Source organism: Glycine max, chromosome 13 (assembly GCF_000004515.6).
Source record: "Glycine max cultivar Williams 82 chromosome 13, Glycine_max_v4.0, whole genome shotgun sequence".
Classification (NCBI taxonomy): Eukaryota; Viridiplantae; Streptophyta; class Magnoliopsida; order Fabales; family Fabaceae; genus Glycine; species Glycine max.
The window spans coordinates 14,763,752-14,781,673 of record NC_038249.2 but is presented as its reverse complement, the minus strand read 5'-3'; the positions used below and the strand labels follow the sequence as shown (position 1 = coordinate 14,781,673).

Genomic DNA, 17,922 nt, shown 5'->3' with positions numbered 1-17,922 from the left:
AAGAAGAAAAAGTGGTGACTCAAGTCCACTTTTGTGTGCAGTATGCTACTCAATATATAGCATACCAAAAGAAACCACCAATCCTATAAAATAGGATCCAACTCACGTCCATTAAGCTTTGTTTGTTTCTATCAATTACTTGCTTGTAGCACTTTCAAATTTAAAACAAACTTGACCAAGTTAAAATTGGATTTGTTGTTTTCTTTTAACAAACTGCAACGTGAACCTAAGTTGCTTCTCACCAAAATAATTTATATTGTTTATATATACAAATATAGTTTTACATTCTTAGTACTAACAAATAATATAATAATATTTCCCTTAAAATTAATTAATTACTTATCATATTAAATTCTTTAATTTAATAATCAAATATTAAAATTAATTGCTTTAACAAATTAAAAAACATCCGTTTGTGTGTAATTTCTCAAGTTAAATATTAAATTGGTAATATATTATTTTGAATAAAATATTAATCAATATAGACATCTAAGAACACCCCCCAATGTTATAATATGAAGTAATATATATTTTACTTTCAAAAATCATTAGAAAAATAATATAATATTTTATTCAATCTTTAAAGTTTTGAACGAACTCTAAAGTATGATATAATTGTCAAATTCTAATATGTTAATTTATCATAAATGACTTAAGAAAGCTTATTTTTTTGTTCATTCAATTTTCCCCGCCAAGATCTTAATTTTATTATAAAACTCAAACTCATCACTTAGAGTTAATGAATTCCTTCTTAAATAATTATTAATTCTACATATATATATATATATATATATATATATATATATATATATATTATTTATTTTATTACATCCTATAAGTATTTTTGGAATAATTTATCCAATCAGCACATTTGTCAAATTCAATTGTTACTTTCTCCGGGATATAGTTGTCAACCCCACAATAAATGGAACGAGTGTAATTTTTCATTCATGTTGAGCTCGTAATCTAAAGTAACTTCATATTAACTGTTGATAAATCTTAACTTTTTTATTTACACACTTGCCTACTGCAGAGGAGTTAAATCATACTTTTATATACTACGCCAGTATGCCAGAAACCAAAACCAGTTATTATTTATTTTAAATATTGATTCAGCGGAATAACTAGATAGAAAGACGGTTCTTGAGCTAATATTATTTTTCATGATTCAGTTGGTATAGCTAGTAGACAAACCAAATGAACTCATAAATACACAATAAAATAAATGATATAACTCAAGGCCTAAAGTGATTCTTAAAGTGCCTCAAGGCTAAGATAGGAAGCCAATTTGTATTGCCGCAGCACTGTCAACTCATAAAAATGGGTTTTGAACTTTTGATGTACTTGAAGTTAACTCCAAACACATTATTACATTGAGATTCAAGAAATACTTATCAGTTTTACCATCATTTTCACTTTTTTTTTTCTCAAAAAATGTCAACAACACTCTCTAATAAGCTTTTCCTACACACTCTTTACTAGGGAGTAAATTTGCGATGTAGTAAATCGGGAGATAAAACCATTAGGACAACGAACCCCACATGAACATAAAAAAAAGAGTGTGGCAGTAAATTTTCCTTTACTATGGAACGATCTGTATATGCAAAGACCAAACCTTACTAATTGCTCTAAAATCTAAATTACTCTAGATTGCAGTTTGTTTCAATTCCACATTATCACCTGACTTCAAAAAAATTACACTTTCAATAGCCTAATTTGCTCCCTTAATCTATCTTGCACATCAGGGTAACTAAGACAACTTTGTACCTTATATCTGTCACATTACCAAACTATATCATTATCATAAAATATTAGATGTAATGTAATATAAAACTTTTTCATGCATACAAGAAATTAATATGATATTCTAGTAAAAAGCTTATCACAACAGTCGTTATACACACTAATCAACTTGACATTTTCTCAACTGAATTTCTAAGGTTATCAAAAAAGAACTTATACATAACAAGAAGACTGTTGGAGTTTAACCAGAACCAGGGTCAAGAACAGGAAGCCTGCAATGCAAGCTGATTGATTTATCAGTCTGGCGAGAACCTGGGACAAAGAACTGAAATATCACCGTCAGGCAACTACCCTGCGGAGCAATCCCAAAGAAAGTGCAGTCTGGTCTGGTCAAGTGACACTGGAGGCTTTTGGCGAAGTGCTTAACACTCACCTGCACATATTGCCCATCTCCTCTCGAAATGGACCTCGATGATCTTGTCTGAGCACTGAGATTTTGATCTTCAGCAGGAGCATTAGTTTTCTCTCCAATCACCACCAGTCTCCGAAACTCAGCACCCAAACTAATCAGCGTGGTTGAAACCTGCACGCTCAAATCCCCATGCTTACTTATGAACACATTCACAACATCGCCCACCTGCTTCATCCGATCCACCAAGTTTAACAATTGATTCAAATCAGGCACCTGCATTGGACGTGGAAATTAGACGAGAGTTAAAAGACTGAAATTTCGTTTGATTCATCTACTTTGTGCACACACAAACACAAGAACACATCAGCCGCAATGAGCTGTAAACAAACAACATAACATAACTGAATGTAACTAACCTGAATAAACTGGTGACTAATTGTTGACTCAACAAATATAACTCAATTAACGTCCAACTAATCTTAATTAAATCAAACAATTGCAAAAAGAAATAACCCAGACAAGTAGATCTATTCCTATACTGTAAATTAGAATCCTCAATTTGAAGAGTAGAGTCTCATTCTCTCAACTAAGTATTCTGAATATTCTCTCCTCTCTCCTTGATAGTACATTTTATTAGTAACTCAAAAAAATATATTTCTCAATCATCTCAAACTAACCTCCTTATATCTATCATTTATAGCAATTATAATGGATATAGACCTTTTTGGTCTCCACTTTTCTTCAGACAATTTTATTCATCGATTGCACGTGATAACACATCTCTTTCCTTCCTGTGTCATAATTGAGGTTTTGCCCCTCTCTCAACTGTGCACTCCCATTTTTTATTTACCTTTCTCCCCTTTTCTTTTATTTTTTTTTTTAAAATATAGATCCCTTAGTCTTTATAGGTTATATGATTATCTTAAATGCTTATCTGTTTCAATTTACAAATAATTTCTATCACAATACTTTCATCTAAAATATAATTTACATTTTAGGCATTACCAATACTCTTTCTTAAATATAGCTTATATGTTAGTCCTCATGGGCATCTTGAGTCTCCTTACTCTTTCAATTAGGCATTCTCAACATTCTCTCCTCTCGTTGGGAGATGCATTTCACGCATTCCTCCTATAACTAGCAAAAAAAAGTATTCGTCGATCTTAAGCTAACCTTTTTTTTTTTTTTTTATCTATATAAATATAAATATACTTGCTCTTCTCAACCACACCTATCCAATTTAATTTAAAATAACTTTATTTCACAGTTTACATTATAAATCATAAATCTAAATTATAATGTAATTTAAATATTCAAAATATTTAATTTGTGCAATGCTTACACCAAAATAATTAGTTTCTACCAAGGTGGTTTAACTCGGATGATTGCGCAGAGTGCGTGAGTTGTTGAGTTGTTGTAAATCATTTATATACATGTGTTTGATTGGATTACTACAGATAAAAAAAAAAAAAATCAAACTAAATTGGAACAGGGGAGTACGTACCTGAACGAGTGTTTGAGGGAGATCTTGCGCCGTATCGAGCGCGCTCTGAAGCTCGGTAACCTGCGCCCGCGACAAGGGTTTGGAGATGGGAATATCCTGAATAACCGCAGACTTATACCCGCGAGTTTCCAATGTGAGGTAGGGCATGGGCTGGGTGGAATTAGGGGGAAGTTTCTTGACGAGCTTGATCTCGAGGCGCGTGGGGGCGGAGGAAGCGGAGGCGGAGGAGGCGACGGCGACGGCGCTGCGGAGGGCGCGGAGGAGGAGGGAGAGGTCGAGAGCGAAGGCGATGCGGTCGTCGTTCTGGCTGGATATGCGGTAGTCGTGGAAGAGCGCCTCCTTGCGGAACTGCGCGAGGCACTGGACGCCGTCGCCGTTGAGGAGGTGGAGGAACATGGCGTGGTCGCGCGTGAGGAAGAGGTGGCACGATTTTCCCGTTCTCTCCAGGGCCGGGAGGAACCGCCTCTCCAGGAGCTGCACGCCGTTGTCGGTCACGAAGGCCTTGAATTTCATCGCGGCGGAGAAGGTTAAAGGGGAGAGGCAAGAGAGTCAGAGCGAGAGACAGTGAATTTCTTTTTGGAGGGGAATGGAAATGGAGACCATAGACGCCAATGCTGTGTGTTTGGATTCAGAATGAAAATAAAAGAGATATTTTAAAATTAAAATAGAAGGTAAAAAGTGTGAATCTAAAAAAATATTTTTTTTAAAACATCGACTCTTTTTGTTTTCTACGTATAATTTTTTAATAATTATATATATTAATAAGAATTTTATTATAATCTATTAAGAATTTTTTAAAAATAAAATGATTCCTTCGTACAAACTTCACTAACTAATATTAGGTTGAGTTGAACGGAGACACTAACTTTTTCTTTTAAAAAAATATGTTCTTAATTCTCATATAAAAGAATACTAGAGTTGTGTGAATATGCAAATGTGAAAATTACTTATTGAAAACCTATAAAGGCTTTAAGGAAAGAATACTGCAGTATGCAGTTAAAAGACTAGTGTTTTTTTTTTTGTTGTTTTTTTTAATATAGTGATCGAGTATGTGAGTACAATGCACAATTGAGTTAATTGTTAGTTAATACAACTATTGAACAATCGCTTTTTCCTTAAAAAAAACAATCGTTAATTTTAAGTCTAAAGAGACTTGTGAAATAATACTTGGACTATGAGAACTTGCAAATATGAAAATTCTAGTCAAAGAAACCTATAGAGGCTTGTGGAAAGAAAATTGTAATGATAAGGTAAGAATACTGTGTGTTGTGGGCCTGAACAGACTAGGGAAAGAATTCTTGGTGATGTGAACAACTTGCAAAGGCTTAAGGAAAATATTAATTGTGTGTAAGCAATCCGTATAGGCTTAAAAAAAATTAAGTACATCGACTCATGTTATTACAAAACTTTTAATTAGGTTCTTTTTTTTTTAATTGAGTTCTTATATTAATTTTAAATTTGTATTTAAGTTCTTATATTAATTTTAAATTTGTATTTAAGTTCTTATATTAATTTGTCGTGAGAAATCGAATAGACTTAATGAAAAATTTCATTACACACACGTAAATATGAACTCTAAATAAGTATGCTTGAGTTGATTACAAAGGTGCGAATTCTAAATCATAAATGACTACAAAAGTGATTAAGGAGGTGCGAATAATATTACAAACAAATTAAGGGTTAATCAGACATTAAGGTTGGAGTTATGGACTAGAAGATATGAAATCCATATTTTAGGGTTGGATTACAGTTTACAAGATAACACAAGGGTTGAGAATGAAAAACACGAAGTGTTAAGACACATTAGATAAAAAAAAAATTAACATAAGAACCTAACTAAGATATAATGCATGTGTAACAACAATACTATTTGGGTTGACATAGAATAATGCCATTTTTATGATGGAATATTCGGTTCTCATAAAAAATTAACATGGGAATTTAATTATAAATTTAAAATTAATATAGGAACTCAATAAAAAAAATATAAGGATTTAATTAAAAAAAATTGTAATAGGATGGATACCTATAGGTTAATTTAACATAAAAATAATAATGATTATGAGTATCCTACATAGTCTTGACAACAATATTGAGAAATATACTAGTTGTGCAACCTATAGAGGCTTGAAAAGAACACTAGTGTAAAAACTTATAGATGCTTGGGGGGAAAGAACATTTGTGTGGTTGGTGTGTTTTTAAGTGAAAATCCTACTACGACTAGATGTAGCGTAGGGTTAAGGAGTAAATCAGTATAAAAAAAATAAGTGCAATATATCATCTCTTGCTTCTCATATGTTTACATTTAAGCTTGTTGTTTGATGTATAAAATTTGTTGAGAATTTGAGGGAACCACAAGGACTAGGATTTTGAGAATGGGTGTTTTCATTTGTGCTTTCGTTTTCGGGTTTCATAATTTGGAAGAATAAAATAGATGCACACATGAAGACACAAGGGTTAAGATTGACTTTATGGTAAAAAAACAAGGAAAAAAAAGACCGTCAATTAAAAAAAAAACAAGTACTATTTATTATATGTTCACCCATTCAAATAACAGATAGTTAATAAGTTTAAATAAAGAATTCCATTTTCTTCTTTCTTTCCCGTGTATAAATTAATGAATTTCAATTTCCAAACTAATTAAGCCAAAGCTACGAATTGATTAGAAAGAGAGTTGTGCTCTAATTTTGTTAATATTTTATTTGTTATATTGATATAGAGTATTTGAACTTTTTCAACATTACGAAATATTTGACATGGAATTAATCTTAATTTTTTCATTTTTTTAACTTCTGAAAAATATTTTGTCTTTGTTGTTGTGAAATTCTTATCGGCATGGATGAAGTTATAACCTTGTTTTAGATCGAAAGTTTTCACGTTGATTGTTATATGTAGTTGTCTTTCTCTTAATTTACAACGAATTGCGTGGAGGCAATTAAATTTGTTAAAATAGTTTAGTTGGCGTATTTCTTAGTATAGAAGTCATCAAGCAATTTTTGAAAATAAAAAAATGAAATGCCATTATTGCTTCCATAATTAGAAGTTATAATAATTGAGATGTCATTTGTTTTTATCCGGCTACGCGTTGGACTATTATTTTTTAATATAAAAGTGACCAAATTTCTCAATGTTATCCCAATTCTTAGTTTAAGCCCATCACTATCAAAGTTAAGAAAATCACATCTGATTGTAAAAACTGTGATTGCATTTTTTTATTCCACTAAATAAAATATAATACTGCTTAAAATTTTGCGATAATTTTATGATAATTAACATATTCAATATTATTATATATATATATATATATATATATATATATATATATATATATATATATATTAATGAAACTTAAATGACCAATAATACTACAAGAGTAATTAAAGCGTACGTTACCCCGGTTACTAATAGATCAGCACTCTTTGCCTGATATTAATTGCATAGAAACGTACTCATATATATGAAAAACTCTGACAGTACCCATGATTATTATGTATGTATAAGTTGGCAGTTATTTACTTAATTATTTTACATAAATTGCATTAAAAGACAAGATTACTGATCAGTGACACAATGCTAACTACACCCATTGCATGAAGAAAAGCGTGGGATCGCATTGTCCTAAAGTCCTAACATAGCAAGAATAGCGTGTGTTGTTGATGCGAAACGCCTTTACGTTTAGTTGTCACTGAGGCTGTTCTTACTTCTTACACCACCCCAATACACTTTAAAAAAAGCAATCATTATCGAGGCACCACTTTACGAGTGCTATATGCTATAGTTCATGCACACACATATATATATATATGGTCCTTGAGAGTGAGTATATATAGTTTCTAACAAAATTAATTATATTAATATATCTATTTATCTATCTATCCATTTATCTCTGTGTTTCTTGACGAGCCATGGAGAATTGGAGGGGTGCTCGGTTGATGGTGGTGGCGAGTGTGGTGGCAATAGGGTGGCTTTCGTTGGTGGTCATGGGAAGTCCGGTGCTTCACAAGGTGGGAGGGTCCAAAGGTTGGATCAATCACGATGTGAACTACACTGAATGGGCTGCTCAAGAGCATGTCTATGTTGGGGATTGGCTCAGTAAGTGCATATATATTATATACTTCTTCTGTTTTCTTAATTTAATTCCATGTTCTTCAAAATTATATAGTCGATTTCATTTCATCACTCTTATTCTATGATATAATGTTGCTCAAAACTTTATAATTGGATCTTCAATGAGAGATATAAACGCTAAAATATGCTGTAATTAATGTGGTCTTGCTGATGATGTTATTTTCGAGAGACAGATGAAGGTGCGAGAAAATAAAATAATAACTATTTTGATATTAAAAAAAAAATTGCATATACAATTACGACCAAACATATTTTCTCCTATATATGGGATGCCAAAACTCCTTTAATTTCAAAGATTAATGGTTGCTGATACTAGTTATTAGCCATTAACACACAAGCTCTTTTGGAGTACGTATTTCTGTTATTTTGGAATTTTTACTTGTCTTCTTAATTTAATTTAACTTAACTACTCATTGTAAATTGTTTCAACTTTTTTTTCGTTCAACCGAAATTAATGTATATCATCATTTGTCTTGTGGGTATTATTGCGCCATATATAAGTTGCCTATTGTTCTATGCTAAAATATTGATGGTGGTTAATTCCAAGTTAAAACAACATTAAATCCTTAATTTGTTCAATTCCCTTTACAGTCTTCTTTTACTTCTTTTTTATTATATATATTTATCTAGCTATTGAGCATGCAGTGTTACTTTTGGGTAGTGTAACTGTGAGAGGAACAGATATATCTTGCATGTATTCATATATGTTATACAGAGCAGTTGTGATATATTTTAATTAGTTTTCCACGTTAGTTGCTATATATTGCTATCTCTATACTTGTAGATATACTTAAATAAAAGCTATTAATAGGGTTGTCATAGGTTAATTACAATAAGAAACTTTATTTACGTGAGTTGGAGTATTGACCAAGGATACTACTCTTATTTGTAAAAGAGAGAACAAAAAGAAAACATAGTACCCTTTTACCTTTTGTTAAATTCAGAAAACTTTGCTAATTAAGTGGGAATGAAACATGTTAATTAATTAATTCCTGATCCTGAAATGGAAGGTAAACATTAATAAGGGTAATTAGAAGAAATTAACCTGTAATAATACTATTGAAAGTACAGTCATCAGTATATAGTAAAAAAGAAAAAGTTAAAAGCATGCAGAGTCAAGAGAAGCATAAGATCGTAAGGGAAAAGAAAAAGAAATAAAAACAGAATCTTCCTTTCAAAACGTTGAGAATGCAAGCTTTAACATAAAGAACAAAAGAATGGCTTGTACGAAAATCACACACTGAGCAAACAAAATTGATCTCAAATTGGAGACAAAATTCTAATCACAATTGGAAGCTTCATAAAATTTAAAGGTACTTTATTTTGGATAAGCTTGTATATAATTATCATTTGTTTTGGCAAATAACAAACTGAACGTAACATTCTTAACATTAGATAGTGAATATATATCGACAAGTGAATAGAATGAAATCTTATTTTGTTATTTAATTTTACCTTTTTCAATAATTAAAGCTTATAATCTTCTAACTCCCGTTTTGTCTTTAAAATGTATCTTTAAAATTTATGAGTTTAATAACCATTTTAGTATATAAAAATTTACATGGTCAATTATCAATCAATTAAAAGTCATAAAATCATTCTTATTATAATTTTTAAAATAATTATATTATAAAAATAATAAATTTATCATATGAGATGCTTTGTCATTGATTTGTGATTGAATAATTAGGTGTGTTATATTTATTCTAACTTATATATGGAATGCTTATGCAAGTATATTTCATTTAAAAATGAATTTAATGATCATATATAACTTATTTTCTCTTAATATTATCATCTTCTTATGCTGATTAATAAACGTGGGTCTGATGAAGTCTTCAAGTTCGACAGACGATACTTCAACGTTCTGGAGGTGAACAAGACAAGCTACGAGAACTGCATAGACAGGGACTTCATAAAAAACATCACTCGAGGTGGTCGTGACGTGGTGCAAATGACGGAGGCAAGGACCTACTACTACCTCTCCGATGGAGGTTACTGTTTTCATGGTATGAAAGTGGCTGTGCAAGTTCAAGAGTACCAAGATCCCGCACTCGCAATGGTGGCACCAGCTCCTTCCCCCGTCGTGTCTGGTTCTTCTGTGTTCACATGCATTTGGATCATTGTTGCTAATGTTGTGCTTTTTGTGAATTTGATGGTAGTGGGCATTTTGTAAGTGATTGATGGAGATGGGGGTCTATAAAAGAAGCATAGGCTAGAGTATTGGTGGTGCTTGTTTTTATTGGCTTAGATATTATTGTTGGTTTCTTTCTTTTAGAGAGTTTGGTGCATGTTATACTCTTAAGTCTCGTCGCAGATGGTTGATTTGGTTGTGGTAAGCTAAAAATTTAACTGCAGATTATTATATATATATATTTTACAAAAATCTTATTTATATTCCTCCATAGTATTTTATTATATCATTTAACATTTATTTTGACTTGTTCTTTCTTATTTTTGTTTACTCGTATCAAGCGTACCAAATTGTGCAATAATATTCGATGAGTAAAAGTATAGTTATCTTGAAGATGTTGGAACAAGGGTGGTTCTCACATAGTTTCTGTTTAGTGAGGAATTAAGAGAGTGAGAGAGTAAATGGAATTAAGAATAAGTTTTGTATTATTGATCTCTCCAAAATGATTTACAATAAATAGTTTTTATACAGGGATCTTACAACAACAAATTCAGCTAGTTATAACTACCTAAATGTCTAATTGCTTTCCTCCAATACTAACTACTACAAACTAACTCATGCAAACTTTTGATTAGTTTATTATATGACATTTTCCTTTTTTTCATCGAATCTCTTAATTGTTTAGCTCATATTATACTCAGACCCTCTCCTTAAACACTAATTAAATATTGTTTAATAATTTAACACAAAATAGACATATGTTAATCACATGACTTTTAATGAAACTTTATATCTAAAATACTCATCTTCCTCACACTCACACCCCCTTTTTCAAATTGCATCCGACATTCCTCTTTTTTTGCACCTTATGAAAAAAATCCTTAATTATTTAGTCCACATTACACCCAGACTTCCTCCCTCTTAAACACCATTTAATAATTTAACAGAAAGTAAGTATATACTAGTCACATGACTTTTAATGAAAATTTATGTTTAAAATATCATCATTTTCTTCCTCTTAACTTCATAAAAAACATGACATCATTTTCATCCTAAAAATATTTTAACATTCTTCCTTCTTTTTCTTTTTTCTCTAATTGGATATGAAACTACCTTGTTGGTATGCATGTGTTAACAACCTTCCTTCTCTTCTTTTTTAGTTCAATTTTTTTGGTTCGTGTTGGATCGTTTGGTTGTTGTATTTTTGTTGGATGTGTTCCCAACAATGCATATTGACTGAGTATGATCATTTGCTTCAAATTTTAGTATTTTGCTCTTATATTTGTGTTTTTAACTCCTTTCTTTAAAATATTTATTTTCGCTGGCTAAGTGTTTGATATAATGTCTCAATCAAGAGTTGCATCTTCTTCAAGTGTTAGCAACAATGAAGTAAAAGTCAAATATTAAAGGAAAAACTATTATTGTCTTAAGAAAGGTCCATTCACATGGTCAATTGTTAATTTGTTATTAAGTATTTAACAAAAATGTTAGGACAATTTTGTCAGCTTACATATTTCAATTGACGTTAGTTTATGATCTTAACAGAAGAGTGGTAAAAGTAATGTAAAAAAAGAGAGGGAAATTGGGTGTAATTTGAGAAAAACACAAGGGGTGCGAGTGTAACAAAGATGTTAGGGCAATTTTGTCTGTTCATATATTTAAATTGACTTTAGTTAACGACGTTAGAAAAAGAGAGATAAAAGTAATATAAAAAAATGAGAGATATTGGATGCCATTTGAGAAAAACACAAGAAGTGCAAGTATAATTTACTCTTAAAAAAATACTTCTCTTGAATACTCGTGTAATACTTGACAATTTACTATTTAGGTTAAATGAAATTAAATGGATAAACGACGTAACGTTATCTGGATAGAAATAAAAGCAATAGAGCAACAAAAATCAAATTAAAAGCTAATTTTGGATCTTAGGACAAATGAAGAGATGAAAAAAAGTGTAATGAAAAGACAATTATCCCATATTCAATCCCCACAAAACTATCGAGCCCAATGAAATAGCCCGACCCAAATTCGTTGGGACATGCTAGGTGCACCCAGCAACATTGTTGGTGCACCCAGCAATTAGGTGAATGGGCAAAATTGCCCTTGTGTTAAAAAAAATAATTTCTTCTTCCGGAAGAATCTTCTTCCGGATGAACAATTTATTCTACCGGAAGAACATTCTTCTGGAAGAAGAAATTATTTTTTTAACACAAGGACAATTTTGTCCATTCACCTAATTGCTGGGTACACCAGTAATGTTGTTGGGTGCACCTAGCATGTCCCTTGAAATTGTTCCTTTCAAAACATGAACATAGCAACTTTAGAACCACATTTTACTTAAAAATGGGAGCATCCATTAAGATTTGGTGCAAGAACAAATCCAACAACACCTAAATGTAAAAGGGGCTACTATTAACACTACTACTTCTGCTATTCACACCATCCACATGTGTTTTAATTTTTTTTTCAAAAATGTTCTTTTCATGAAAACACCAAAATACTATCCACGTGCAAACTGGAATAATGTTTTTTTTTATAAAACTAGACTTTCACCCGTGCCAATGCATGAGCTCATACTCCTATTTGAATATTATCAACACATGTGTAAAGTTTAATAATAATGTTTATTTGTATGATCATAATGTTTAGCTATTTGTAGAAAAAAGTAACATAAAGTAAGGATTTTAAACTAACCTGATGCTATTGTAGATTGTTAGATGGTGTTGTTGTGATTGTCATTAGTGTGATGTTGTTGTAATGAAAGAGAGGCTGCACAATAAACAGAGATGAATGAGTTGATTACATTTGTGGATAAGGTTAGTGATCATTTAATAATTGTAAGTAAGATTATGATACTATATACAACAATATGCACCTGAAAAGGGGACAATTTAAATCAATGTACTTTAGTGAGAGTGATGTAATAACAAATTTGCAACAGTTGCCTTGGTTTTGTCATGCTGCAACATAAAGAAATAAATGTATTAAATATTGATATGTTGTATAATTACATATTGATATGTTGAAAATGAAGTCAAAGGAAAATGTTGTAGGTTGAGAATGTAGGACTTGTAACTAAAAGAATTTGGGAAGCATACCTGTTTATAAGTTTGCAAATACTTCTTTGTATACTACATTGATGGTAGTATTTTTTTACAATGCCTCGATTATCATGAATAAGAATATGTAGTCCTTTTTTATTTTGCATTCATGAAAGTGCAACATATAGTTGGCCATGACAAAATACTGGGTTTGGCAAATACAATCCTACATGTGCTAAGGACTGTCCCTGAGACTTGTTTATGGCCATTGCAAATGAAACCATGAATGAAAATTGTCTTCTAATTAGTTTGAATGGCCATGGAGAATCAGAAGGAGACATATTCATTCTTGGTGTGTATGTCCTATGACCTATATTGGGTTCAGTAATTATCTTTGCTTCAACTACATTGGTACCAAGTCTGGTCACAATAAGTCGAGTTCCATTGCATAAACCATTTGCTTGGTCCAAACTTCGTAGTAGTATGATGGGAGTACCAACCTTGATTCTTAGCTTGTGATTAGGTATCCCTGATGTTTTCAAGGAGTTCAGAAACTCAGGTGTTAGTACTCCAAAAGCAAGATTGAGTAGTTCATCAGATTTGTCAACACTATCGGCACTACAATACTCCATGGTGTATCAATCATGACTTCATCCACCGTAGCAACGGTCAAACAGTAACAGTCCTAATTGGATTAACTCATATAACAAATGAAAGTGGAGAGGTCACACCAAGAAAAATTAAATGGGTTACAACTCATGATTGCGAATAGCAAATGGTGCTGTAACCCGAAACCTCTTCGGTTACCGAACGTCATTAGAAAGAGAAACTCTTTGGGAAAATAATGCATCGGTCATTACATCGTATTGATTACAAATATATAAATATTAATTAAAGGAAGAGGTTGACGTTTGGAATTACCATTATCTTTGAAACAAAAGAAACTTTGCATAATGTTGACGTTTGGCAATCCAATAATGTTGGAAATAGAAGAAATGCACTAGTAAGTGCAATATGGTAATTAATTACAAAAATACAAAAATCAATATACTTTCAATTTTTTGTTTCCAAATAATTACCATATTGGAAAAAAAGAAACTCTGGTTACCGAAAAGCATTGGAAAGAGAAACTTTTTGGAAAAACAATATACGCATTGGTAAGTACATCGTATTAATTACAAATAAAGCATGAGGTTGACGTTTGCAATTACCATTATCTTGGAAACAGAAGAAAGTCTCAGGTAAGTACAACGTATTAATGAGAAAAATACAAAAACAATTAAATGACGAAGTTGACATTTGGAAATCCAATAATGTTGGAAACAGAAGAAATGCATTGGTAAGTGCAGTGTATTAATTAATCACAAAAATACAAAAATCAATATACTTTCAGTTTGACGTTTCGAAATAATTACCATATTGGAAAAGAAGAAATGAATCGATTAGTGCAACACAATGATGATAATAATACAAAAATAACTGCAGTGCAATGATGACAATAATTCAAAAATAAGTGCAGCACAATGATGACAATAAAATGGTGTTTCATTTTAAAATTTGTTCTTCTTACCTCTCTCAGTCTCTCTGCTTATGTCACCTAAGCTGACCATCTGAGCATTATGCAAGAAATTTTCCTATGAACTTCTTTGTGAATTGTTGGTATATTGGGACTGCGAACCACTCCCTTCATCTGTTACTCCACCAACATAAAATGGCACATGTAAACTGCATTGAAGAACATAAAAAAAATTAGAACATTGAAGAACGTCATAAAATTAGAGTTTTATAAAAAAATATATAACTTTGTTGTTTGCAGTTATCGTAGCTATCACAAAATTTCTTGATCTCGGAAATATCAGCGTTCACATACAACTTGGAACCATTTTTGATATTTTGGACACTGAGGGGATACTTGTCTGCAAAAAACATTATAGTTACATGTAACATGCAGTCATATATTAAATTGAAGCAAAAACGTAAGAAGTAAAAATATACATTGTAGTCACCTTTGGCATCTTTGATCTTAGCCAATGTTAACATAAGCACCAACGGATCCCTAACAAAATGGTTTTTTTCAATAGCATCATCTAGCTGAAGAGCATAATCCTCCCACAGCGTCATGACGATCTCAGCATCACTAACATGACATAACAAATACATATTAATTTGTGATTGAACATATTTCAATACAATTTTTTAAAAATCATCAAAATTACCTATTATCTCTCAACTTCACCGTAACACTGTATGCAGGATTCACTGTTTTTCGTTCGATAACTTCAACAACAACACCCACAACATCTATTTTAAAACCACCATAAAAACACAAAATTAACTTGTGTTCAATATATAAACTAATACCTAATGAAAAAAATTAATACACTCACCAACTAAAGTATGTCGCGGTGCAACGCCAGAAATAATATCAACAATTTCAGTTATCACGTGTACATTAGCAGGAATCTCAGGTCTTTCAACCTCCTTGACAAATGTTGTTTTGACGAAATAAACCAAAAATGGAATTGCACTTACTTTGTAATCAGACTAATTGTCCACAACTTTGATGTTCTGGATCAAATACGAACAACCCAAATGCAACTTCGATTGAAATTTAGGGAATAATTCTTGCCATAGCGTGGCGCCGATCTTTGCACCCTGTAACAGTTACAAATCAAAGTTATATACAATCCAAATTACAAATAACAATGAAAGCAAATAACATAACAATTATCGTTTGATCCATCAATATCATGTCAATCGCTTGTCTCCCATTGTGCTTCTTAACTTCCCAGATATCATTAATATGCACTGCTATCTTCCATGTGCCTTTCTTCGGATACAATTCAGATATCAGATTTTCCTTTCAAGACATGACTACAATTACATGACAATTTTGTTGTCACAAATACACAACATAAAGAGGTTATAAAACAGAACAATAAAGTTTGCAAAAAATAATAAAATTTGAACGAACACAAAATTAAAGGAGAAATCGAATACATCACAAACCTGTACTCCAAATGCGGGATACTATTAGTCATCTTCTTTGTTGTTCTCGATCAAAAACATAAGCGAAGTTCAGTTAGGATATACCAAACAATAAACACCCTTAACTAAACAAAACAATACACACACAAATAAAAATTAGGTCATAGAAAACAAAAAGTGTGGAATACAAAAAATGACAACACAGTAATCCAACATTATTAAAAATGGTATGAACACCAAAGGTAATGATATAGGGCATACAAAACGATTTCAGCACAACAGTGAAATAAGGGAAAACTGCAACAACAACAACAGCATGTCGAAATGCATACAATATAAAAACAAAAAATTTTAGGCTACGATGCAGATATTAGGTGACAAAACTGGAAAAAAAAACGCACCATTGCTATAAAAACAAACTTCGCATTTCAACAAAAATGGTCTATGATACGATATATACCCTAAAGTAACCAACGAAATCCACCACAAAAAAAGATTTCACCATAAATGTGTTGCAAATGCATAAGAACATATATTAGAAGTAAAAAATTAGAGCTACCATGCAGAGATGCAAATCTTAGGTCAAAACGGGAAACGAAAAAGGAAAACAGGATAAATAGGGTAGGTTACGATCAACACCCTAAACTAACCATAACAATACACAACAACAACATATATTTTGAAAAAAAAAATGCGAGGTACATAAAATGACATTAAAAACATATATTTTAGAAGCAAAAAATTAGGCCTACCATGCATATCTGAGATGAAATAAGGGGAAAAAGTAAAACGGCAACAACAACAATTTATAAGGAAAGATACACAGATAAGGTAGGAAATAAAAAAGAAAAGGGAATCATACACATGCACCACAACAACAACAATACTTTCAGCATAAATGGTCAAGAACCACAAAAAATCAAATCCAAAAAAAATATAAAACAAAGACAACGTACATAAAACAACTAACCAAAAAAATATAAGGAATGATACAAAGATAAGGTAGAAAAAAAAGAAAATGGAAACAAAACTGCTGGAATCAAAGGCAAGGTACATAAAACGACATTAAAAAAATATAAGGAATGATACAAAGATAAGGTAGGAAAAAAAAAGAAAACGAAAACAAACATGCTAGAATATGGAGAAATGGAATATGGAGAAACGAAATGAAATGTTGAAATGGATTATGGAGAAACGAAATTGCAAATGCAGGGAAACAAAATGTAATACGGAGAGGAGGCAAATGGAAGTGTATGACCAAAACCCTTCAACTGCAGAAGCAATGATAGCGCAAACATCTTGGGAACAAAAATAACACAACGGTATTGATAGCGCATTTAATTACAAAATGACAAAAACAATTAAAGTGTGAAATAAACATTTTTGGGCGGGAATTGGAATGCACCATAGTGCCACACGTAAGCAAAAATTTGTCACGCCAGTCATGTGAGGGCCTTGTTTATATAAGATAGTTGATTGGGTGCAAAAAAATTACATGACAAAAATATATTTTATTGTGTATTTTGTCCACAGAATCATGTTTTCATTATTTAATTTTTTTGCATCCTATTTTACATAACGGAATTGTATTTTTGTTATCTACTTTTTACAATTTTTTAATTGATTATAAATGCAAATTATCATTTTTAATAGTAGTCAGCGTCTTTTTAATTAAAATTAAATTAATTAGATAGAAGTTACCATTTTTAAAGATAATTGAATTAATTATGATATTAATTTGTATTAAAATTAATTTGATTATAATTAAAAATATAATTATGTCACAATTAATTTTAATTTAAATAAAAAAGGTAATTTATATCCCACAAGTAATTTGATTACTATTAAAAAAAGAAGTTTGTACTGACTAATATAATTTATATTATAATTAATTTGATTACAATTAAATTAAAAATGGTAACCTATGTCATCATTTTTCATTATAACTTATGTCATGATTCATTTAATTTAA

At 31.1% G+C, this 17,922-nt stretch overlaps 2 protein-coding genes and 1 long non-coding RNA gene across 3 annotated transcripts; 1 reads left to right on the top strand and 2 right to left on the bottom strand.

Moving 5' to 3' along the window:
• Positions 1–1,845: 1,845 nt before the first annotated feature.
• On the bottom strand, positions 1,846–4,303 carry LOC100790963 (checkpoint protein hus1). Its single transcript, XM_003543818.5, has 2 exons — positions 3,660–4,303; positions 1,846–2,428 (listed from the first exon to the last, which is right to left on the bottom strand). Exons 1-2 carry the CDS (start codon positions 4,170–4,172, stop codon positions 1,985–1,987), a joined length of 957 nt encoding a protein of 318 aa, XP_003543866.1. The 5' UTR covers positions 4,173–4,303; the 3' UTR covers positions 1,846–1,984.
• Positions 4,304–7,500: 3,197 nt separating this feature from the next.
• Positions 7,501–10,182, top strand: LOC100788336 (lamin-like protein). The gene is made up of 2 exons (XM_003543815.5): positions 7,501–7,751; positions 9,623–10,182. Exons 1-2 carry the CDS (start codon positions 7,565–7,567, stop codon positions 9,961–9,963), a joined length of 528 nt encoding a protein of 175 aa, XP_003543863.1. The 5' UTR covers positions 7,501–7,564; the 3' UTR covers positions 9,964–10,182.
• A 2,095-nt stretch (positions 10,183–12,277) lies between these two features.
• Positions 12,278–17,426, bottom strand: LOC102662678 (uncharacterized). Its single transcript, XR_005888123.1, has 9 exons — positions 15,972–17,426; positions 15,350–15,836; positions 15,179–15,263; positions 14,969–15,099; positions 14,833–14,878; positions 14,533–14,687; positions 13,020–13,491; positions 12,797–12,881; positions 12,278–12,690 (listed from the first exon to the last, which is right to left on the bottom strand). It is a non-coding gene; the product is annotated as an uncharacterized lncRNA (long non-coding RNA).
• Positions 17,427–17,922: the final 496 nt, after the last annotated feature.

Excerpts from the sequence above, each read along its gene's own strand:
- LOC100790963 (XM_003543818.5), bottom strand. The coding sequence starts at position 4,172 with ATGAAATTCAAGGCCTTCGTGACCGACAACGGCGTGCAGCTCCTGGAG. Across the intron at positions 2,429-3,659 it reads TCCCTCAAACACTCGTTCAG|GTGCCTGATTTGAATCAATT; the intron begins GTACGTACTCCC and ends CGTCCAATGCAG.
- LOC100788336 (XM_003543815.5), top strand. The coding sequence starts at position 7,565 with ATGGAGAATTGGAGGGGTGCTCGGTTGATGGTGGTGGCGAGTGTGGTG. Across the intron at positions 7,752-9,622 it reads CTATGTTGGGGATTGGCTCA|TCTTCAAGTTCGACAGACGA; the intron begins GTAAGTGCATAT and ends GGTCTGATGAAG.